The 21173-nt window shown below is 45.1% G+C and overlaps 2 protein-coding genes across 18 annotated transcripts; one reads left to right on the forward strand and one right to left on the reverse strand.

Annotated features, from left to right (window-relative positions):
- Nucleotides 1–1266: 1266 nt before the first annotated feature.
- Nucleotides 1267–17949, forward strand: LOC125520470 (putative disease resistance protein RGA4). 6 transcript variants are annotated; one of them, XM_048685408.1, is made up of 7 exons: nucleotides 1267–2326; nucleotides 2453–5693; nucleotides 5886–6008; nucleotides 6100–6196; nucleotides 7165–7413; nucleotides 15802–16032; nucleotides 17302–17949. In XM_048685408.1, the coding sequence occupies exons 1-3, from the start codon at nucleotides 1997–1999 to the stop codon at nucleotides 5951–5953; spliced, it is 3639 nt and encodes a 1212-aa protein (XP_048541365.1). In that variant the 5' UTR covers nucleotides 1267–1996; the 3' UTR covers nucleotides 5954–6008; nucleotides 6100–6196; nucleotides 7165–7413; nucleotides 15802–16032; nucleotides 17302–17949. The 6 variants fall into 6 exon arrangements, with proteins under 6 accessions (XP_048541365.1, XP_048541366.1, XP_048541362.1 ...); XM_048685409.1 differs by having other exon boundaries at nucleotides 2465–5693; XM_048685405.1 differs by having other exon boundaries at nucleotides 1267–1507; nucleotides 1618–5693.
- On the reverse strand, nucleotides 7379–14498 carry LOC125520469 (putative disease resistance protein RGA1). Of its 12 annotated transcripts, none has more exons than XM_048685395.1 (5): nucleotides 9720–14489; nucleotides 9190–9258; nucleotides 8511–8577; nucleotides 8126–8275; nucleotides 7379–7743 (listed from the first exon to the last, which is right to left on the reverse strand). In XM_048685395.1, the coding sequence occupies exon 1, from the start codon at nucleotides 13709–13711 to the stop codon at nucleotides 9845–9847; it is 3867 nt and encodes a 1288-aa protein (XP_048541352.1). In that variant the 5' UTR covers nucleotides 13712–14489; the 3' UTR covers nucleotides 7379–7743; nucleotides 8126–8275; nucleotides 8511–8577; nucleotides 9190–9258; nucleotides 9720–9844. The 12 variants fall into 12 exon arrangements, with proteins under 12 accessions (XP_048541352.1, XP_048541357.1, XP_048541349.1 ...); XM_048685400.1 differs by having other exon boundaries at nucleotides 8126–8306; XM_048685392.1 differs by having other exon boundaries at nucleotides 8511–9258; nucleotides 9720–14024; nucleotides 14098–14488.
- Nucleotides 17950–21173: the final 3224 nt, after the last annotated feature.

A 21173-nucleotide genomic window follows, 5' to 3' on the forward strand; every position in this document is an offset into this window, starting at 1 on the left:
TACCAGCTAGTGAAGAGTTCTCTTCGGCCTACCCATGACCAAAGAGGTTGAGATAAGGTCGAGCGTCTTCTTCCTCCAGCCGGTTGTTTCTTCTCTGATTTTTCTCTCCTTTCTCTCGCGATTTTCCGTTGATCTCCATTTTCTGGCCAATCTCGCATCCAACCCACAGAAAATAGTAGAGCATAGCTATCCCCGATGGCCTAGGGTCCTATCTATCCATGAGCATAGGTGAGGAGGAGCCATGGTGGGTTCGAGGTGTAGCTGGGGAGGAGGTGGTGGTGGGGAAGTGGTGCGGTTTAGGGGAGGGGAGGAGGCGCTGGTGGTGATGAACCTTGGTGGGAGGTAGCCAGAGTCCAACCTCCAGGAGCCGAGGGGGAGATGGTGGGCAAGAACTCCGGGAGGTGGCTGGTGGCGCTGAGTTGAAGAGAGGATCAAGAAGCAGCGGACCCACACGCCGAAGGTATAAGCATGTCAGCTAAAAATATTGGAGTACACACACCACAATGGCTATTTCAGAGGTTTCTCGATGAAGAATGAAGCGAGGTTCAACGCCTGGTTTTATAGGTTCGGTGCACATGCATGCGGAAAATGGTTGGCGGGAAAATAAGACGTGAATGATGGCGGGAAATGCTTGGCGGGAGCACTCTTCGACCTGGTGTAAACCGAAGAGTGGTGCCATGCAACTTCGGTCTGTAGTTCACGCGAAGAGGTGGGCCCTAGCGGACTCTTTGACCTGGTGTAAACCGAACCGGAGAGTTCTTTTTGGCTCGTTTCCATATCTCTTTGGTCTACAGTACGCCAAAGTGTTGTTTTCGGCCTACGTACGACCCAAGAGTGTCTCTTCGGCTTCAGCTGGGCCAACGGGGTCATAGTTTTGAAAATTTTAATCTAGGGCGTACATATTCCGAATTTGTTATAAACAAAATAATATATTTTTTTAAAATTCTAATTTTGAGACCACAAAGGACAGGGTCAGGGTGGACCTAGCGTTCAGGAAAAAAATAATTAGAGTGATGGACCTGGGCCTAGTGGGCCTGGACATTTTTGTCCACGTTGTTCCACTTGGAAAAAGAAGAGCAAAAAAAAAGTTCCACTAAAAATAATGACACTCCGTCCTCGTCGTCTACAATGGTCGATATCCCCCAATCCCACGGGACGCCGGCCGGAATCCGCCGCCGCCGCCGCCTGCGCCGTGTTTCCTTGATTCAAGCGAGCACCGCAAAAAACCATGCCCCCCCCCCCCCCCCCCCCCCCCCCCCCCCCCCCCCCCCCCGCCCCCCGCCCCACCTGCCCCTCTTCCTACACCGTACATCGCTGAAGCGCTCTCGCGCCGGACCCCGGCGGCCGTCGGGGTGGAGGATCGAGGGACCAAGCCGGGACTTTTCGAGGCCGGCGGCGGAGCGCCAAGGGGAGGAGGCCGCGGCGAGTAGAGGGAGTGTGCGAGCATCCTGGAGACAAAGCGCATCCAAATCCACATGTGCGTGCGTCTTCCCGGAAGTCAAGAACAGTAAGCGTCTTCTTGCTTCCATTTTCCTCACGAGCAATCAAGCACGTCCTGCCCAGCCCAGGCCATTATTGCGCTTGAAACAAAGCTGCTAGATTCGTCGTATGCGCCAGATTGGTCCTAGAGCAGGGCGTACTCTACTCTCCACCCCACCCCTGCAAAGTTCTAATAATGGCGGCGACAGTGGTGGTCAGATTTGGGGAAGAACACTTCGTCCTATGCGCATCCGATCCGTGGAGAAGCCATTCAAGAAGCCCCACCATCTTTCTCAGCTCAGGCCATCATTGCCGGTGCCCACCTCTGCACGCTCTCTGCACTTCGGTACCTCTGCTCACAAGATGAACAGCGCTCAAGCCACAGGTTAAGTGAAAAATTGCTTGCTTGTTTGCTTCCACATATACGGGGCATTGTTTCCTTCCATGCTCCTCACAAGAAAACAAAAACATTTTTGCTCACACCATTGTTGCCCTCTCCACCTTGCGAGGCGCTCCAATGGCGGCGACGGTGGTGGTCAACATCGTGGTCGGGCCGCTGGTCAAGATCGTGCTGGAGAAGGCGTCCAACTACCTCCTCGACAAGTACAAGGTGATGAAGGGCATGGAGCAGCAGCATGAGATCCTCAAGCGCAGGCTGCCCGCCATCCTCGACGTCATCGCCGACGCCGAGCAGGCGGCAGCCCACAGGGAAGGGGCCGCGGCCTGGCTCCAGGCCATCAAGAAGGTGACCTACCAGGCGAATGAGGTCTTCGACGAGTTCAAGTACGAGGCGCTTCGTCGCAAGGCCAAAAAGGAGGGACACTACAAGGAGCTTGGCTTCAGTGTGGTAAAGCTCTTTCCCACCCACAACCGCTTCATATTCCGTAACAGGATGGAGAGAAAGCTCCGCAAGATTGTGCGAGCCATTGAGGTCCTTGTGGCTGAAATGAAGGACTTTGACTTTAAGCATCAGCAACCACTGCAAGCATACAGCCAATGGCGACAGAAGGATCATGATATCTTTGATCCAGAGAAAATCACTAGCAGATCGAGAGCCAAAGATAAGAAGAAACTTGTTGATATACTGGTTGGTCAAGCTAACAATGCAGATCTCACGGTTGTTCCCATCGTTGGAATAGGGGGTCTGGGAAAGACCACGTTAGCTCAACTTGTCTACAATGACACTGAAATTCAGAAGCATTTCAATTTGCTGCTATGGGTGTGTGTCTTTGACAACTTTGATGTGGATTCTCTGGCTAAAAGTATAGTTGAAGCAGCTCTCGAGAAAAGTGGTACAGAAGCAGCTACTTCCATGAGGACGAAGACACCGCTGGATGGCCTTCAGAATGTATTGAGCGGGCAAAGGTACCTCCTTGTATTGGATGATGTCTGGACACGAGAGGTTCATAAATGGGAGCAGCTCAAGGCCTGCCTTGAACGTGGTGGCATGGGGAGTGTGGTCCTGACAACAACTCGTGATAAAGGAGTTGCGAAAATAGTGGGGACTGTTGAAGCTTATACTCTCGGAGCTTTGGATGGACAATACATAAAGGAAATTATCGAGACAATGTCATTCAGTTGTTTGAAGAAGGGAGAGGAAAGGCCAGCCGTGTTGATGAATATGGTTGATGAGATTGTGGAGCGATGTGCTGGCTCTCCTTTAGCTGCAATGGCTCTGGGCTCTGTACTGCGTAACAAGACCAGTGAAGAAGAATGGAAAGATGTATCAAGCAGAAGCAACATTTGCACAGTGGAGTCTGGAATCTTACCGATACTCAAGCTCAGTTACAATGACTTGCCGCCACAAATGAAGCAATGCTTTGCTTTTTGTGCTATATTTCCCAAAGATTACGAGATTAATGTGGACAAGCTGATCCAACTATGGATTGCACATGGCTTTATTATCCAAGAAAAGCAAGTTCGTCTTGAAAACATTGGCAAACAGATTTTCAATGAACTAGTCTCAAGGTCATTCTTTCAGGATGTGAAACAAGTCCAGACCACAATCGGTGAAATTGAACAGGACGGGGCGTGTTCTGTCAGAAGTACATGTAAAATCCATGATCTTATGCATGATGTTGCACTGTCTGTAATGGAGAATGAATGTGCCTTGGCAACTGAGGACCCAGGCAAGATTGGATATGTTGTTGCAACTGAGGAACCAAGTCAGAGTGAGTGGCTTCCAGACACGGCTCGGCATTTATTTTTGTCATGCAAGGAACCAGGAAGAAAATTGAATAGTTCTCTCAAGAACAGTTCTTCAGCCATCCAAACACTTCTGTGTGATAGCTTTATGAGCAGATCATTGCATCATTTGGCAAAATACAGCTCCTTGCAAGCATTACAGCTCCGTTTGTTGGGATCATTTCCGCTGAAACCAAAACATCTGCATCACCTGAGGTACCTAGATCTCTCAAGAAGTTTAATAAAAGCACTTCCTGAAGATATGAGCATTCTATACAACCTGCAAACGTTGAACCTCTCTGGCTGCGTATCTCTTCGTGAACTTCCAAGACAAATGAAGTATATGGCTGCCCTCCGCCACCTTTACACTCATGGTTGTCCAGAGCTGAAAGGCATGCCTAGAGACCTAAGAAAACTCACATCCCTACAGACACTTACATGTTTTGTAGCAGGTAGTGGCTCTAATTGCAGCAATGTTGGAGAGCTCGGGAATTTAAACCTCGGTGGTCAACTAGAGTTACATCATCTAGAGAACGTGACAGAAGAAGCTGCAAAAGCTGCAAACCTCGTGATGAAGAAGGAAGTAACAGAACTGACATTAAAATGGACTGTTGGATCGGATAAAGTTGTTGATGAATCTAGCAGTCGGGATGATGCAAAAGTGCTCGAGGAACTTAAACCTCATGATGGGCTGCATGCTATAAGGATACACACCTATGGAGGCACCACCTTTCCAACATGGACAACTATGTTGCAAAACATTGTCGTGATCCATATTTCTCATTGTAACAAACTGCAATGGTTCTTTAGCGGTGACATTAACACATCCTTTGCATTTCCAAATCTGAAGGAGCTTACGTTGCAAGAGCTTGTCTGCTTTGAGAGATGGTGGGAAATGGATAATGGAACGCAAGGAGAAGTGGTGATGTTTCCTCGGCTTGAGAAGTTGCGCATTAGTCAGTGTGAAAAGTTGACAGCATTGCCAGGGCAACCGACCTTCCCAAACCTCCAGAACACTCGTATTGAGAGATGTCCAGAGTTGACAACTAGAGTTGAATCACCAAACCTCGGTGTATTAAAGATGGAAGGACGTGACGTACAGTTGTTCCAGTGGGTAGCCAGGCATATGACTTCATTGACCAATCTGGAACTGCATAGCCTTGTAGACAGTACAGAAACAACCTCGGCGGCGGCTGAGCATGGTTTGAGGGAAGTTCTGTATTGCAAGGAAAAAGGGAATGATCATGATTTTCCTCTGACAGTTTTGGTGCTACAAAACTTCAAGCCAGGTATAACAGAGCTGTGTTCATGTTTTGTACACCTGCAAGATTTGTCAGTTTGGAGGTGCCATGCGCTCCTCCACTGGCCAGAAAAGGAGTTTGAAGGATTGGTATCCTTGAGGAAGCTTGCGATTCACCAATGTGAGAATCTGACTGGATATGCACAAGTTTCTACCGAGCCATCAACATCATCAGAAAAGAGTCCGCTCCTTCCACGTCTAGAGTTACTAGTGTTAAGGAAATGTGAAAGTTTGGTTGAGGTCTTCAATGTCCCTGCATCTCTCAGGGTAATGGAAATTCTTTATTGCAAGAAGCTTGAGTCTATATCCGGCAGGAGGCTGCTGCAGGGACAGTCAGCATCGTCGATTCATCAAGGGCCATCTAGTATAGCAGAGGTGTCACCATCATCATCTGGAGATTGGGCAGAGAATTTGGAAAAACTGAAATTAGTCGAGTGTCATGGCTTAACAGGGGTCCTCCATCTTCCCTCGTCCCTGAAGGCTCTAGACATTGATAGTTGCAGTGGGTTGACATCTCTTGAATCTAGCTCAGGAGAGCTTCCATTATTGGAGTGCCTCTATCTTTGGAGTTGCAATAACCTGTTATCCCTACCGGATTGGCCACAAGCATACTCATATCTCCAATGTCTCTACATTATGAACTGCACTGTTATAAAGACGCTCCCTAGAAGCCTGCAGCAACGCCTGGGCACCATCCAGGAGGAACATGTAGATGCTCATTATTACGGAAGTAAGCATGCAGCAATTTCTTTTGTTACTCCTTACTAGTGAGCTAATTGTGCTAGTTGGATCACTATAATAGCATCACTAGTAGTATGAGAGAAAAATGAAGCAAAGTAAATGTTCTTCAAACCTAAATTCGTCATTACTTAATTTATTGATGTTCCTTGAGTGTAATTTTTTGCATTATTAACCTGTGCAGATAAGCCAAGGCCTGTCCCTATCCTGCTCAAACCAAATACATGGAAATGCTCCATCCGTAGAGATTAGAGAGCTATAAACAGAATCGCAGGACGAGAATGCCAATATTTAAGTTATTCCACAGGTTTGTGATGAAATATGCCTATGCTGCCAGAACCCTTTGATTGGTCTTCTTATTTCTTGCAAAAGAATTAAGCTGGTGGAATTGTTTGCAGAATTCTTCCAGCACATACATACGGGGAAGAGAGATCACTTGGGGGTGGAGCTATTCTCTTGCGAGACGCCCACAAGAAGTTGTTGTCATGCTGAACTGTAAGATCCGTAATCAGAAAGTGCTTCTAACACTATTGGCTATCAATGATTTCGTTCTGTTTCCGAAAAAAGATCTTGTTTGAATAATAAGTACTTGTATTTCCCCGCCTCTGTTTACCTACTGTCATGTCACTGTATTTTATTTCCAACAAGTATGGTGGTAGTCTGCCCTGGGCAGTGTCAATTTTTCTATCGAAATCATGTTGCAATTTCCCAGTAATATCTATGGGCCTGTATAAACAGAGTACTGCCATTTACAGTCAGTATCCCGTTTACCGTGTATATCGGCAGTGTTATTTACAAAGCTGTTGATTTCCCCTCATGCTCTGCACCGCGTTTTAGTAAGGGGATTATCCCAGATTGGGCAAACGACAGGTGCTGATTGTGAAGATATAGCTTGCCTGTGGATTAGCAAGAGGAAAAATGCTGTGATCAACATGGCTGCCGCTGCAATGGTGTCGAAACAGAGGAATGACATTTCTCTTTGGGAGATGCACGTGGTCTGGTTTACAGGTTGTCTGGCACATCTGGAAACCCCAATGTTAACCTACTGCTGGGGAAGAGAAGAACTTCAGCCTCAGACCTTGTCGCGGTGGCCAGGCAGCTGTTAAAGACTGTTCTCTGAAGAATTAGGCTGCTCTGTTTTTTATTTCAGTTTCCGATGTTTCTTGCAGTGTTTCCTCGGCTGCCTTAGCAGCGATATGCATCTACCTGGAGCCTTTTGGCGCCTGTTACTATGCGATTCATTTTCAATGAAAATGGAACTGGGCGTGCGCCTTTTGATCGGTTTTTTTTTTCAGTACAATCTAAGCTAGAGATATAAGATTTCAGTTTCTCAAGATATGGCGTTCACCCGAATCCATCCTTGACTTGTGCATACATGCTCCTTTGGTTATTGACCATCTTATGCATTTGAATCTATTTATTACACACCTCATACTCTGCTTTTGTTTGTTTCTCAAGAACAGCTGCTGGAATATTGTTCTCAAAATGAGGCTAGGAACTTTGGTATACAAAATGCATAGCCATGAACTGCTTCAAATTATCAGTACTACCTAGAGAGCTGGGACTTCAAATTTTCAAGATATGATGTTCATCGCCAATATTGCCCTGCTACCGATCTTCCAGTAAATCAGCAACTTCGCAGCTCATACACGCAAGATGTATATTGTACAATAGCAGTGTAATAACATATACGTATAACATTACTTGATGAGGTGAGTTCATTAGTCTGGACAACGTTCGTAAACTGGTCCGGTGCTTTTTTTTGTTGTTGTCATTTCTAAGTAGTAGTACATACAGTACTAAATTACATCAATCAGGAGGGAGATAAAAAATCAAAAGCAAAAACAAAACGTTATACACAAGGAGCTCTTTAAATTTAGGGTTTGTTCTATAGATATGTCAGCCTCCTAGCAGCAGCAGCAACATCAACACAGACATAGCAGCAGACAGTTGTTCCTCGTCATCGTTGATCGTCGTCGAGGAGGGTGATGATCAGCCAGCAAATCCAGCAAGCTCTGCACCTTCTCCCTGATCTGGAAATGCTGAGAACGACCACCAGAAAGTTCAGAAAAAAAACATGCAAGAAGTTTAGAAAAACATTTACATTACTCTAAACAACCAATGAGGTACTGACTACTGACTACAACAGAATAAGCAAAATGTCTGAATAATTACAGGGTAGAATGCAATGAACACGACGATCAATTAGCCGTAGCCCGGTTAAGAAGAGAGATTTATGGGAGTTGATAAAGGCTCAGATATGCTTATACCTGTGTATATTAAGTAGAAGCATATGCTTAATCAGAGAGATAATTTGAGAAAACAAAACCATGTCCAACTGTATGTTCTGTTAATCATGTTATATGTAGACACCAACTCTACTGCTGCTAGATAATTTGAGAAACTGAACTTGGAAGGGCTTACTATGTTAACATGTAATGTTGTGCGTAGACTGTAAATAGACCAAGGCACCCATACGGCACCAGCACCAGCGCCGGTTATGAAGCTGTGTTGCTGTTTGAGGTGTTGGTGCTGAAGCTGAATGCAAACGGAAGATGCAGGTGTTGTTGTTCCCTGCAAGCAAGTTAAGCTGGTGGTAATGATCCTGTACATGGGATGGAAGCTTGCGGTAAGGAATGCACAAGGAGCATCAACTAGAAAGAGCATCAGTAATACTAGGGAAAAGGCATTAAACAACACGAGCCTTGACATTTGGATTCTGTACATGCAATTGATCGGAAAGGATTCAGAAAACACTGGAGAACATACAACCGAATAATGATTGAAATAATCGAGGGCCTGTACTCACTTTAGTTTCAGCTAGGGCCCAAGCAAAAATCCTCTTTGGTATGCAGAGTTTTTTTATGTGCCATTCCCTGCAAGTGACCAGGAATGCATGCTTCAGACAAGTGACCAGAAATATATAATGCACTAGTAGATTGCATGACTGAAACTGTAAAGACTAAACAGCAGGGAAACAGTAACAAACATGGTGACCATCAGTCACGACAAGAAAACACTTATTGTGAAGAAGCATCAGGGCATGTAGACTAGCATGTACGTACTTAGGTAGAACTGTTGTATCCAAGCTCAAATGGAAAATCCAAACAGATAGAACGCATCCATTTCCTCATGAGTATAGCAAAATAATAGGGTATGTACAGATGTTCGTACCAAACAAAAGCAAAGAGCAGCAGGAGATGTGTTGAGTTACTTGATTAACTAAGCTTCACATGAATATATTATCTCCAGCAGTAGCTAGTAAACTGCCACACAGATATGCACTAACATGCAACTTGCTTCAGATTCAAGTATTTCACTGAAGAAAACTGGAAAGGGTTGCATGCTGGAATCTCAGGGAAAAAAATTACCAGATATATTTTTAGAACATTACACTGTTGAGGATTATATCACGTGGGTGCAGAATAATTCCCATCAGAACAAATTTCTGTTAATAAATTACAATTGCATTATTAAAAGTAATCTACCAACGGTAGCTGATCAACGTCTGGGTCACTTTCATGTTCCATAAGCCGCAGATTCAACACTGGAAGTACCTGATAAGGTCAATGGATTATTTCTCCAGTTCATTCAGCTAGATATAGAAGAAAAACAAATGTTTAACAAGAAAAGCACTGCCATAGCATTGCAATTAAATCATTTACTTTTCAACTTTAAAGAAAAATAAATAATATGATGGTTCACTACTCAGTACAAATATAGTTAGTGAGACCACAGAACCAAATGCCCCATAGTGATATGGTTGATGCATTGTCAGCCTGAATGTGATAGTAAGACAAGGCAATACGGAGACTTCCTTCCCTCCTTTTAGAAAAAATACCTGTACATTTGCCCATTCGCACTATCTTAACACTTATTAATAAAAACTATGCACTCCCAGGTGTGCTGAATTTTTTTTACAGAAGTGCGACTAGGTGTTGGCAGATCATATTAAAGCTCCTAGGTTTTGGCAGATCATATTAAAATAAAAATACAAGAACCAGAAGTTTAGACATACCAAATAGTGCAACCTTTGGAGAGTGGACACACGCTGACACGCACATGGCTATTTACAGAAACACCATGGAAGGCAGGATATACTGGCATGAGTTTAGCTCATGCATCATAACCTTTTGGTACCTCTTAGCTAATATCTACATTACAGATATGTGCAATCTTAACCCAATCAAGTCCCTTATTCTTTTGGCATCGCTGTTTGAGCTCAGAGTGGCAATTGTTTATTCGTAGAGTCCTCAGAGAAGCAGGCATGTCAGGCAAACTCCGTATCAACTTCACATTGGATATATCGAAGGATTCAATAGAGCTCAGTCGTGCTACTTGTGGGGGCAGGCATATCAGATGAGAAGCATCAGACACTACTAGTTCTTTAAGTGCCTCATTTTGCAGTAACCACTCCTCAGGCAAGTGTCTCAGTTCAGGACCACCAGCAATTATAAGTTTCTTGACACACGACATGCTTCGTAATGGCTCACTTAGCAAGAGTGACGGATTGTCAATATCAAGCTCAGTCAGGCTAGACAAACTAGCAGGGTCATCCACCCTCTCAACGGATAGATCTGCAGTGATCTTTTTGCATCCCTGGATTTGCATTGACATTAGTGATGGACTCCCATGGATCCCACTGATTGAAACTAGCTCTTGGCAATCCCATATGGACAAGTTTTCAAGATTTGTCAATCTTGCAAAGGCTTCAGCCAAGGGAAGAGATGTAATTGCACAATTACCAAACACCATATTAGTTAACCCTGCCAAACATGCAAACACTTCTGAAGGGAAAACTGACAGTGCACAACCATCTAAAAATAGCATTGTCAATGAATTAAGACCTTTCATTGAATGAACTAGTGGCTGTTCAGCTTCACCGCACAATCCGAAAATGATGGTTCTCACGGTAGGGGGCAACCTGATTTCTCCTGTCACCAAATTTGAGCATTTCACTACTTCAAAGGTTTCCAGGGAGGCAAGTGAACCAAATGAATCCTCCGGTAGACATGACAAGCTTGCGCATTGTTGGATGGACAACTCCACGAGTGCAGATAGAGAACACCCCTGCCATAAAGTTTCTAAACTTTGGCAGTGGGAAATCATGAGCTTAGAGAGAGCCAGGTCCAATGATGGTGACGAGTTTGTATCAGAACTCCCAAAAAATGTTGGCATAGCCAATAGGCCAGCATTATGGATTTCAACATGGCGAATACTGGTAGGTACACTTGGCAATGTTCTCAGCGCCTCACAGTCACGCACTTTCAGCATCTCAAGCCTAGGGAATACATTCTTACCCTCCAATCCAACCCATTCCAGGCATTTTGGCATGCTTTCAATCTCTAGCACCTTCAGACAGTGCAATCCACAGGGATTTTCACTTCCATAAAATGAAGAATCCACACCCTCTACTAATTTCATGTTAATTATGTAAATATACTGTAGAGAATGTAACTGCCCAAGAGGTGGAAGACGCTCCAATCTTTCACAGTCACGTATGTGAACATATGTCAAATTAATGAGTGTGGGATTTTGCAGCCAACATGGAGATCGAGAACCAGGATATCCTTCAATCCTCAATTTATGGGAATTGCGGTGTGGTTCAAGTTTGTCGAGAACCAACTCAGCTTGGCTTGGCGTGCATGAATTTGAAGAGCCTGGAGACCAACTTAATGTTACTGCTGACAGACACTTTTTCTGGTTCAACATAGCTTCAGCAGCTTCTTCTGCGCTGTTTACCTTGTCAAGACCAGAAACATATAAATGACGGATGTTTGTCAGATTCTTTAGTTCACCAATAGTGTAACCACCTTCTTGTTTGATGCAGAAACCATATAGCTCATGGAGGGAAGTAAGCTTTCCTACAAAAGGAATTGTTGGTATTATCCCGTAAGATAGTTGTAGATGACGTAAGTTAACTAGGTTGCACACTCTGTCCATTTCCTTTTTCTGAGGAGCTGTGAGTTGGGGATCATCATACTTCATTACTTGTAAGTGATAAAGCTTGTACACAGGCTTGGGAAACCAACAGCAATGCGTCATTTTTTTCCGGCCCCACTTAAGAGACAAATAGCGAAGGTGCATTAAACCACGCATCGAATCAGGAAGCTTACACTGTGAGTTTGTTATTATGGATAACACTCGTAAGCTTCTGGCCACACCCAACACTTCACTGAGCATGTGCACTTGATCTGCCTCGTGTTGGTCTTCAAAATGCATAAGAAGTGTGCGCAGTCTCTTTGCATGAGAGATCTGTTCAACAACAGTAGGATTTATCATGTGAATGCATATATGACGGACAGTCTTCGGAATACAACCAGAGAAATTTAAGTCCACTCTTGTGCATTCACTCGCTGACACAGACCGGGCCAACTCATGCAAGAGATCATGCATGACAAATTTTTCTTCATAATATTCATCATATAAACAGCATTTTATAATGCGACTATCATGAGGCTCTGTTTTGATATCAAAAAAGGACTTTCTAGATAATGTGTCTAAATACTCCATTCCAATATCCTCTAGCTGTATTGTGTCATCCACCAATGGCTGGATCAGTCCTGAACCCATCCACAAGTACACCAATTCTTTCTTTGTGAACTCATAGCCTTTGTGAAATAAGCTGCAATACCTGAAACAAACCTGCAAATGTGTTGCTAAATGTTGATAACTTAGCCTCAACACCGTCATAATCCCTTCACTGCCCTGTTGTGCATTATGAACACCCGAGTCCAAAATTCTGTTCCACGTGCTACTATCCTTGTTGCCGTTCAACAATCCACCGAGAACTTTTCCTGCCAATGGAGAACCACTGAGTTTGTTTACCATTTTCTTGCTGATCTGTTGTAGGTTCCTATAATCATCAGGATTGACACCGAAAAATGCATGCCTGTTCAAAAGAAGCAGGAGGTCAGTTTCTTCCAAGCCAGACAATGCTAGAGAGTGGCATTCCACCTGTAGTGTTCTTTCCCCCTGCACTGCTCTTGCAGCAACATCAGCTACCAACTGCACTCGGGTTGTCAGCAGGATCTTGCTTCCTTTCTTCCCACATCTCAATGGACACAAAAAATTCGCCCAATCCTGATACCTCTCATCATTCCATACATCATCCAGCACAAGGAGAAAGGTCTTGGAACTCAACCTCTCCTTGAGTTCTTTCTGGAGTGCATTTAGACTAACCATGGGTGCCTCTCTTCCGGTCATGTCCTCAAGGATCTTTCTTGTTAGTGCCTGAATGTCGAAATCGTGAGAAACACAAACCCAGATGACGAAATCGAAGCGGTCTTTGACATCTCTAGCATTGCATACATCTTGAGCAAGTGCCGTCTTCCCTATTCCACCTATACCAACCAATGAAAACACGGCAATGTTATCGCCGGCACCACTTTCAGGCTTGGTCAACCACTGGACTATAACCTTCCTCTCTTCCTCTCTGCCAAGCAGAGGGCCACGAGACAGCGAGCTTGTCTGGCGCGAGTTTCTGAACTCCACATCCTGTTTATGTTTCTTCATCATATCGTTGTTCAAGTGGCTGAGAACCTGCAAGAAACGCTCTACGCCAGCCGCGACACCATCTAGGGTGGTGACTGAATTTCTCAGCCTCTCTAGTGACCCTGTGTTGAATGCACGATTGAGCCCTTGGATGACCTTGCGCTTGTACTTACTGACAGAGCCACGCACCTTGTTATTATCTTGCCTTTTCACCTCCTCCTCCTCGAGCCTGTAGTACTCGAGCTCATCGACGGCGTCTTCGGCTTCCTCCACGGCATCTCTGAGCTGCCACAACCATCCATCCAGCGCGTTGCTCTGACCCCTGATTTCCTCCGTGTCAACGGCGTCAAAGACGACCTGGATCTGTGGAAGCAGCCTCTCTAGCCTCTCTCTGGCACTCTTGAGCCCTCCGGCTTTGTGGCTGTCCTTGAGATAGTCAAAGGCCTTGTTGACAATGTTGGTGATGATTGACGTTGCAATGGCTTTGCCGGCGAAAACCGCGGCGGCGGAGGCCATGGCTGGGTTATTGGGGGACCCACGGCCGGTGAAGGAGAGGCTGCAGAGGCGAGCACGCCGCAGCGGGCGGACGATATGGGCGCCGCTCGAGGAAGATGCTGGCGGACGAACGGCGCAGCTTTGAGGTGGCGATGGCGGAGGAGTTGGCGGCGCTCGTGGATGAACCGATGCGGGCGGCCGGGGCCCAGTCCAATCGCAGAGACGGCGTGCGAGCCGAGCTCCGCTCAGATCGGAGAACTTCCGGACGAGGGCAGAGCAGGTGTGGTGGCGGGAGACGTTCGGTGCCGGTGGATATGCCGGCGGGCGGCGCAGCCTGCAGGCGGCGGCGGTGGCCGTAGTCAGAGGAGCTAGCGGCGCTCGTGGATGGACGGGAGATGGCGGCGTACCGATGCGGGCGGGGTGGTGGGGGCGCGCGACGCAGGCGGGTGGTGGACGAACGCAAGGGGATGCACCACCCGCTCAGCGCTAAGCTCCTCGTCTGATCCCCTCCGGCGCGGCGGCACCCACCGGACCTGGCACCTCCCCGGCGGCGCGCTCACCCTCGCCGCTCCGCCGTCTGATGCGCACCTGGTCAACTCCTCGTCTGATCCCCTCCCTCCCTCCGGCACCCAGCGGCTGTTGACTTGTGTAATTCTGTTTCGCTTTGCAATCTCCGTCTCCATCTCCACTACTCCCTCCGTCCGGAAAAAGTTGTCCCCATAGCAATTTTACAGAAAACCCTTCTCTAAACTCCCGACACAACCCGCACTCCTCGTCTTCTCCGGTCGATGCTCCGCCGCTCCGGCACAGGCACATAGACGCCGGAGCTCCCCTGCGCCGCGCTGCTCCCCCGCTCTCCCGCGCGTCCTCCGCCGCCGCCGCAGCTGCCTCCTCCGCCGCTCCCTTTTGCCTCGCGCAGCTCCCCTGCCTCCCTTGCCTGCCTCCCGAATCTCCCCTCTTTCACCCCAAAAATTGCTTCTTCTTCCTCCCGCCGTGTCTCTTGCTTGCGCCCACCCCTCCCTCCTAGAGTTGATGGAAGAAGCGTGGCCAGCCCTCGGCCTGGCAGCCAGCGACGCGCCTTCCCGCCCCCGACTCCCCCCCGCACCGCCGCTCCGACCCCGGTGGCGTGGGGCGCGGCCGCGACAGCGCGGCGGGAGACGGTGGCCAAGAAGTCGTCTGCGCAGGAGGTGAGCCGGATCGTGTCCAGCTACGCCAACTCGAGCGGCCTGGCCGTGGCCGTCGTCGATGCCAACGCCATCATCTCGGGCGGCGCCGCGCTCGCCTCCACCGCGGGCCGGCTGGTCAATGTGCCCGAGGTCCTCGAGGAGGCGCGCGACGTCGCAGCGCGCCGGAGGCTCGCGCTCTTGCCCACCCCCGTCGAGACCGTCGAGCCCGCCCCTGAGTTCGTCAAGAGAGGCCGAATGTTTACTTTAGCCGGCCCAGACCTCGTACTGCTATTTTCATCTGCTGAATAGAGCTTAAACTCTGCATTTTCATGGACTGAAGTTCATTTTACTCATCGAATTATTTACCATTCCATAGGTTTCCATTCTCTGCTTGATGCTCTCTGCATTGCTGTATTCAGAAATGTTCACTAGATTTAGAAGACAGAGCCAACACCTTCATGGAGTAGAATCCCTGCTCTGGCTTAGTGTAGAAATGTTGATTCAGAAATGTTGTGACACGTTCAGACTGAATTAATAATTCAGAAATGTTCAGTGTAAAAATTCAGAATGTTTTACACAAAGTTTGTCTCCTAGATTTTGGATTCATGATGTTTTTGAAAAGAACATGCCTCTTTGACTGAAATTCTGTGGACACTTCCCAAGATAATTTTTGTTTGCTGCAAACAGTAAAAATACTCAGCAAATTCTTGTATTGGATTCATGATGTTTTGCTTGCTCTACTCCTTGCTGCTTAAATTCTTGCTTGCTCTAATGTGTCCAGTATAATATGTTTGCTTGCAAGAAGTAGTACTCCGAAATTGTAAAATTGGATTTAGACACTATACAGAATAATTTCAATACAGAGTAAATTCAGTATACAATGCTGCTGCCATGATGCTCTAATTAACATCAATTCTAAGTTTGCGCTTCTTTCTTTTTCTGTAGGAAACAACGAAAACTTCTGTACATGGAGTAATTGGGATCTTCATTTGACAATATTACAATATTCCAAACTATTCTGCATTTGATCAAGTTTAGCTCCAGAATGCTCCAAATCATTTGATCAAGTTTAGCTCTCTGCATTGCTGTATTCAGTAGGGCCAGCTCGAACCGTGTGCGCCAGGAAGAAGGCCAGCTCGAACCAACAGTATGCCCTGCAAAATGATTTCGAACGAGGTGCGTGTAGTTAGCCGCTCATGTATGTGTAGATATTGGTATGAGTAGCTAAATTCAGAAACTTTCCTACACTGGGCACTGTAAACTTCCAGTACACAAAATTCAGTTATCTTTTTAGTAGCTAAATTCAGAAACTTTCCTACTCTACTCTCCATAATAATGATTTCACTATCCTAATGCTTCATAAAAGCAGTGAAGAAACTAGTCCTAGTAACAAAATGAGAAAATGCCAGAATTAAGAAGCAAGTACTCCTAGTGTGGCCAATCCACAAGATTTTGGCTACTGCCAATAACTCCCAGTACCAACAATAATTCAGTTCTCAAAATTTTGCAGTATGTAGACTCTATTTAGAAATTCAGAGATAATGAAAAGATCAAGCTGAGATTAATACTAGATCAAACTGAATAGGATGCTTCTTTCCAAATTTGAAATGATCTGTAACAAATTTGAAATGATTCTGTATGCACTTTATTCTTCCTTCTTTCTAATGGTTGTTCCTGTAGCAAACTGAATTGTTTCCAATTATTCAGAAATAATTTTCAGTTATGCATAGTTTCAGAAATAATGTTTCCAATTTGGCTAAATCTGGCCTGAATTTGCTGCCAGTGCTAGGACATGCTCAAGACTGCCATGTTTCAGTCTTGTTTTGTGCAGAACTGAATTTACTAGCACCATTTTGCATCTTGCCATTACTGTACAAATTCCCACCTGCTCCCCTGTTTCTTGGTCAAAACATTAGATGATGTGAGCTTTTTCAGCTATCCAAAGTTTTAAGAGTACAGTATTCATTTCAAAGTTCATGTATAAAATTCAGTTTGACTTTGAGAGGGAATAAACTACTGTAGTTTACTGCACTTTATTGCATAATTATGCACTATTCGGAGCACAATTCAGTTTACTGCAGTTTATTGAATCAAGATACAGTAGCAATCAAGCAGAACATGTATTGTATTCATTTCAAAAGTTCATGTAGTACAAAATTCAGTGTACTGCAGAATGTTGCAGAACATGAATTAAGATGCAAGAAGCTTCAAGTTGATAGCAGTCGATGCAAAATTGTTCACTTAAACTTCAATGTACAATAACTGAAATTTTGTGCATCCACAGTTTACTCCACTGTACAGTTTGTGCATCTACAGATCATGAATATTGTGTGTGTACGCTCATCAAATTGTAGACTGGATGATCCGCTGCTGCTCTAATTCACCTCAGTTTGACATCAATTTGATCTACACAACAAATTAACATCAAGTTGACATTAATTTCAGGGCGCTGGCTACCTTTCAGTAGCAGCAGAGGTGGCGAGGAGGAGCTGGGTCGCTTGGATGAAGAAGAAGAAGAAATCGGCGAGGAGGAGCAGGCGGGCGGAGGTGGTCGTCTCTAGCAGGTGGGCGATGGCGCTGGGCCCGACGGTGGATGCGCTGGTCACCTCGGTGGACGGCGGTGGAGCAGCGACGGTGGGGGTCTTGCCCAACTCCCGCACCGGAGTGGCTGGCCTTGGCGGGCCGGGTATGCGAGCAGGACGACGAGGAGCAGCCGCCCGTGAGCCGTGGAGCTGCCGCCCGTTGAGGTGTCACCGCGGAGGAGCAGGTGGGCGGCGGCGAAGCTCGCCTCCGCGCAGGTAAGCAGGGGAGGCGCAAGTTTGCAACCGCGGGGCAGGTGGGCGGCGGCGCATGTGGGACTTCGTCGCCGGCTGGTCCCTACGGCGGCTGGGGCACGTGGTGCCCGCGGGCGAGGGGGGAGACGGAGGCTGGGGCGCGCGCTGTCCGTGGGCGACGGGGGAGGAAGAAGGGCTAATTAGCATGAGATTTAAAGTGATAATGTCTTTTTTGCAAAATTGCAATTGAACTGCGCTGGCGACAACTTTTCCTGGACGGAGGGAGTACTATTTAAACAATCAAACATGAATTTTCTTACGTGCACCCTGCAATTAATCCCACAACACCACACAAACCAATCAGCATCGCACGATTAGACTCACAACTTTTAATCTAACAACCATCATTTATGTAATAACGAGATGGTGTAGATTTAGCAATTACCAATGACAGACCATACTCCACCAGCAGAGGAGTATTCGTTGGCCTATAAATGCCGCAACCCACAATCTTTTCCACTATTATTTGAACAGTCAAACAGGAATTTTCTTACGTGCATCCCGCAATTACTCCCACAACACCGCATAAACCAATCATCATCACATGATTAGTCTCACAAATTTTAATCTAACATCCATCATTTATCTAATAACGAGATGGTGTGGATTTAGCAATTTCCAATGACTGACCATACTCCACCAGCAGAGGAGTATTCGTTGGCCTGTCGTCGCCTATCTCGCTCGGTGACAGCGGAGAGCGGAGAGTCTGTGCCTTGGACGCGCTCCTCCTGCCTCCTGGTATCGTTTGTGGTCACTGGGCGAGGTCTCCATAAAAGGAAGTGCGAGATCTCTTTGGAGGAACGGACGTAGATCGTGTGTCAACTGTCAAGAAGAGACGGAGGGTGCTTGAGAACGTACTGGAGCGGAGATGGGACTCCACCGTTCATTCCCCAGTGGCTTGATATGTACTCTATTTATGATGACAGATGGGTGGCTTTGTCGATGCAGATAACAGAAGACGAACACGAACCAACGCGTATGAAAGAGAAATTAAATAAGGCTTCATTAGTTCGGTGGAGAAGATGAATAGGATCAAGTGATGATGGTTCCTCCATTATGCCGGCGGCTGCAGGAAAATGGATGACATGGCACATGGATTAGTTCTTCTTTTGCTGAGTTGCCAGCTTTACTGAGGTGGATAGCCTGCATGCTTAGATAAATATACTCTTAGGTATATAGGATATAGGATTACGGGTAATCAATAGACGCGCTACAAACGCGAGACGTCAGATTGTGAGTTATTGCCGAGTTAGGCATAGCCTAGCCACACGTCTCCCTATCTGATCGCCTAATATATTGGAGGCATCAGCGACAATTACCCTAGCCATCACCAGATCAGATTGTATCTACTCTATCTCTTTGCGCATGTAGAGAAAAGGAGCGATTAGGTTTTTGGGAACATTTCAGGTGCGACTATCCCGCTGTTGTTCCTCGGCCTCTTCGACATCGCCATGAGTGAAAATTCCGAAGGTTACATAGATACATAGGTTCTATGCGTAGTACGTACCTACTCACATTTCCACATATCAATACGAGATTAATACGGCTAATGTTTATCATCATTATTTATTTTTGGATTAAGTCAATCAGAAAACTGCTAATTTTTGAAATAATCCAAAAAATCTAATGTCAGGAGGCAAATTTAACTTCAAGGTTCTGCTGCTATATTGAAACCAAACCCATTTACAAGTACTCATTTTAAGTGTTGGCATACAAAAACTACTATGTGGCTCACATCAATGGTTTAAAAGTCAAAGTTTGTTCAAATTTAATTTTCGGCCGAGCCAAACCAATAGTTGTTTTTTACCGACGAGATAAGACAAAACTAAACATGGTTTCATATATTTGGTATGAATATACTGTTTAAAGTTTAAAGTTTAGTTAATTTTTAGATTTCATATTTTGTAAATCTAACATATCACCGACATCTCTTCTCTCTCTTGAGATCGGAACACTTCATCTTCATTATCTAACTATTTCACCAACATTCTCATTTTTCATGTTGTTTCCACCTCAGATCGGTCGGGGTGCCTCCACCACTTCCTGTCTCTTCCACTCCTCTGCTCCCATTTGTGGTGTCACTTGGGGTTGATTTGCCGCTTTCTTACTCTCTCAAAGCCAAACCAAATAAATTTATGGTCTAGAATAAATTAGAATAAAAAAATTTATATTAAAATTTTATACTTTTTAAAATTTATTTTTACCATATTATAAACTTAACAAGTATAATTATCTATTGATTACTTGTCAAGTTTAACCATGTAAAAAAAGTACTAAATATTAACTATAGAATTCTATGTCATACAACTGTATTGTACTAGGAAACCTGGATCTGCTAAATTTGAATTGTATGTTCTATGAGTATTTTTTTTCTCTTTGAGTTAATTTTTGATGATTGTATAAATTATTTAATCTATACTCATAATTCTATGTCATACAACTGTAATGTATTAGAAAACCCGGATATGCTAAATTTCAATTGTATGTTCTATGTGTAATTGTTTCTCTTTAAGTTAATTTTTTATGATTGTATAAATTATATGATCTATACTCACATATTTGTGTGTATATACATGTGCTCATATATATTATAATATCTTTAAATATCACTGAGAGATCTATAAGATGTCTGACAAATGTATATGGTATACTCATTTATTTGTGTGTATACATATGCTTGTATATATTTTAATATCTTTCAATATCATGATAGAGACCTCTAAGATGTCAAAAAAAATATCTTAATAGTGGCTTGTAGTTCATTATTAGGTAAACATATTTGTGGAAACTTCTGGAGTGTAAATTGAACAATTGACAAATATGTCTTCCAAGTTAAGCTCAACAATAAGTTGAAAACATTATGTCCGGCCTATCGGCCAATCATGGTTGATTCTATAATTCAGAATATGGGACCCTTCTCTGCTCAGGCCCCGAGGCGGTCTCTGTTTGCCCAACCTATGGGCCAATCATGTCCTCTCCTCCCAAACATGGTGCCCCCCAATTCACGATCATTCTCCTCCTCTAGATTGTTGCCATGTTTCATCAACTCCTTATCGTGGTGTTGGTACCTGCTATCACCGGTGCTTGTGAAGTGAATCCCACACACAATTAATCTAAGAAACTGGTCCAAGAGGGAGGAACCCCATGGAATTACATTAACAAGGAGGCAATAGCCTGTCAAAAGAGAGGAGGAGGCAAGAGACCTCGAGCCGACCTCCACGAATTTAAACAATGTTGTCAAGAACTTTTTATATCCCATATTTGATAATAGTGGAAGAAGATTTAGGTGGCTTCGGCCCGTAATTTTTACCCCAATTTGGAGGGTTTTCCATGTTAAAAAAAATCTGGTGTCATATGTGTGTTGATGTTCTGCTGCTGTCCAGACATCGTTTGAGGAGCGTCTACTATGTTGCCAGAGTTATTTCTTGCATATGTGTTGTTGCATATTTTTCTTCTGTGCTAAGCAACGATCTTTGAAGGGGT

This window comes from Triticum urartu, chromosome 7 (assembly GCF_003073215.2).
Source record: "Triticum urartu cultivar G1812 chromosome 7, Tu2.1, whole genome shotgun sequence".
Classification (NCBI taxonomy): domain Eukaryota; kingdom Viridiplantae; phylum Streptophyta; class Magnoliopsida; order Poales; family Poaceae; genus Triticum; species Triticum urartu.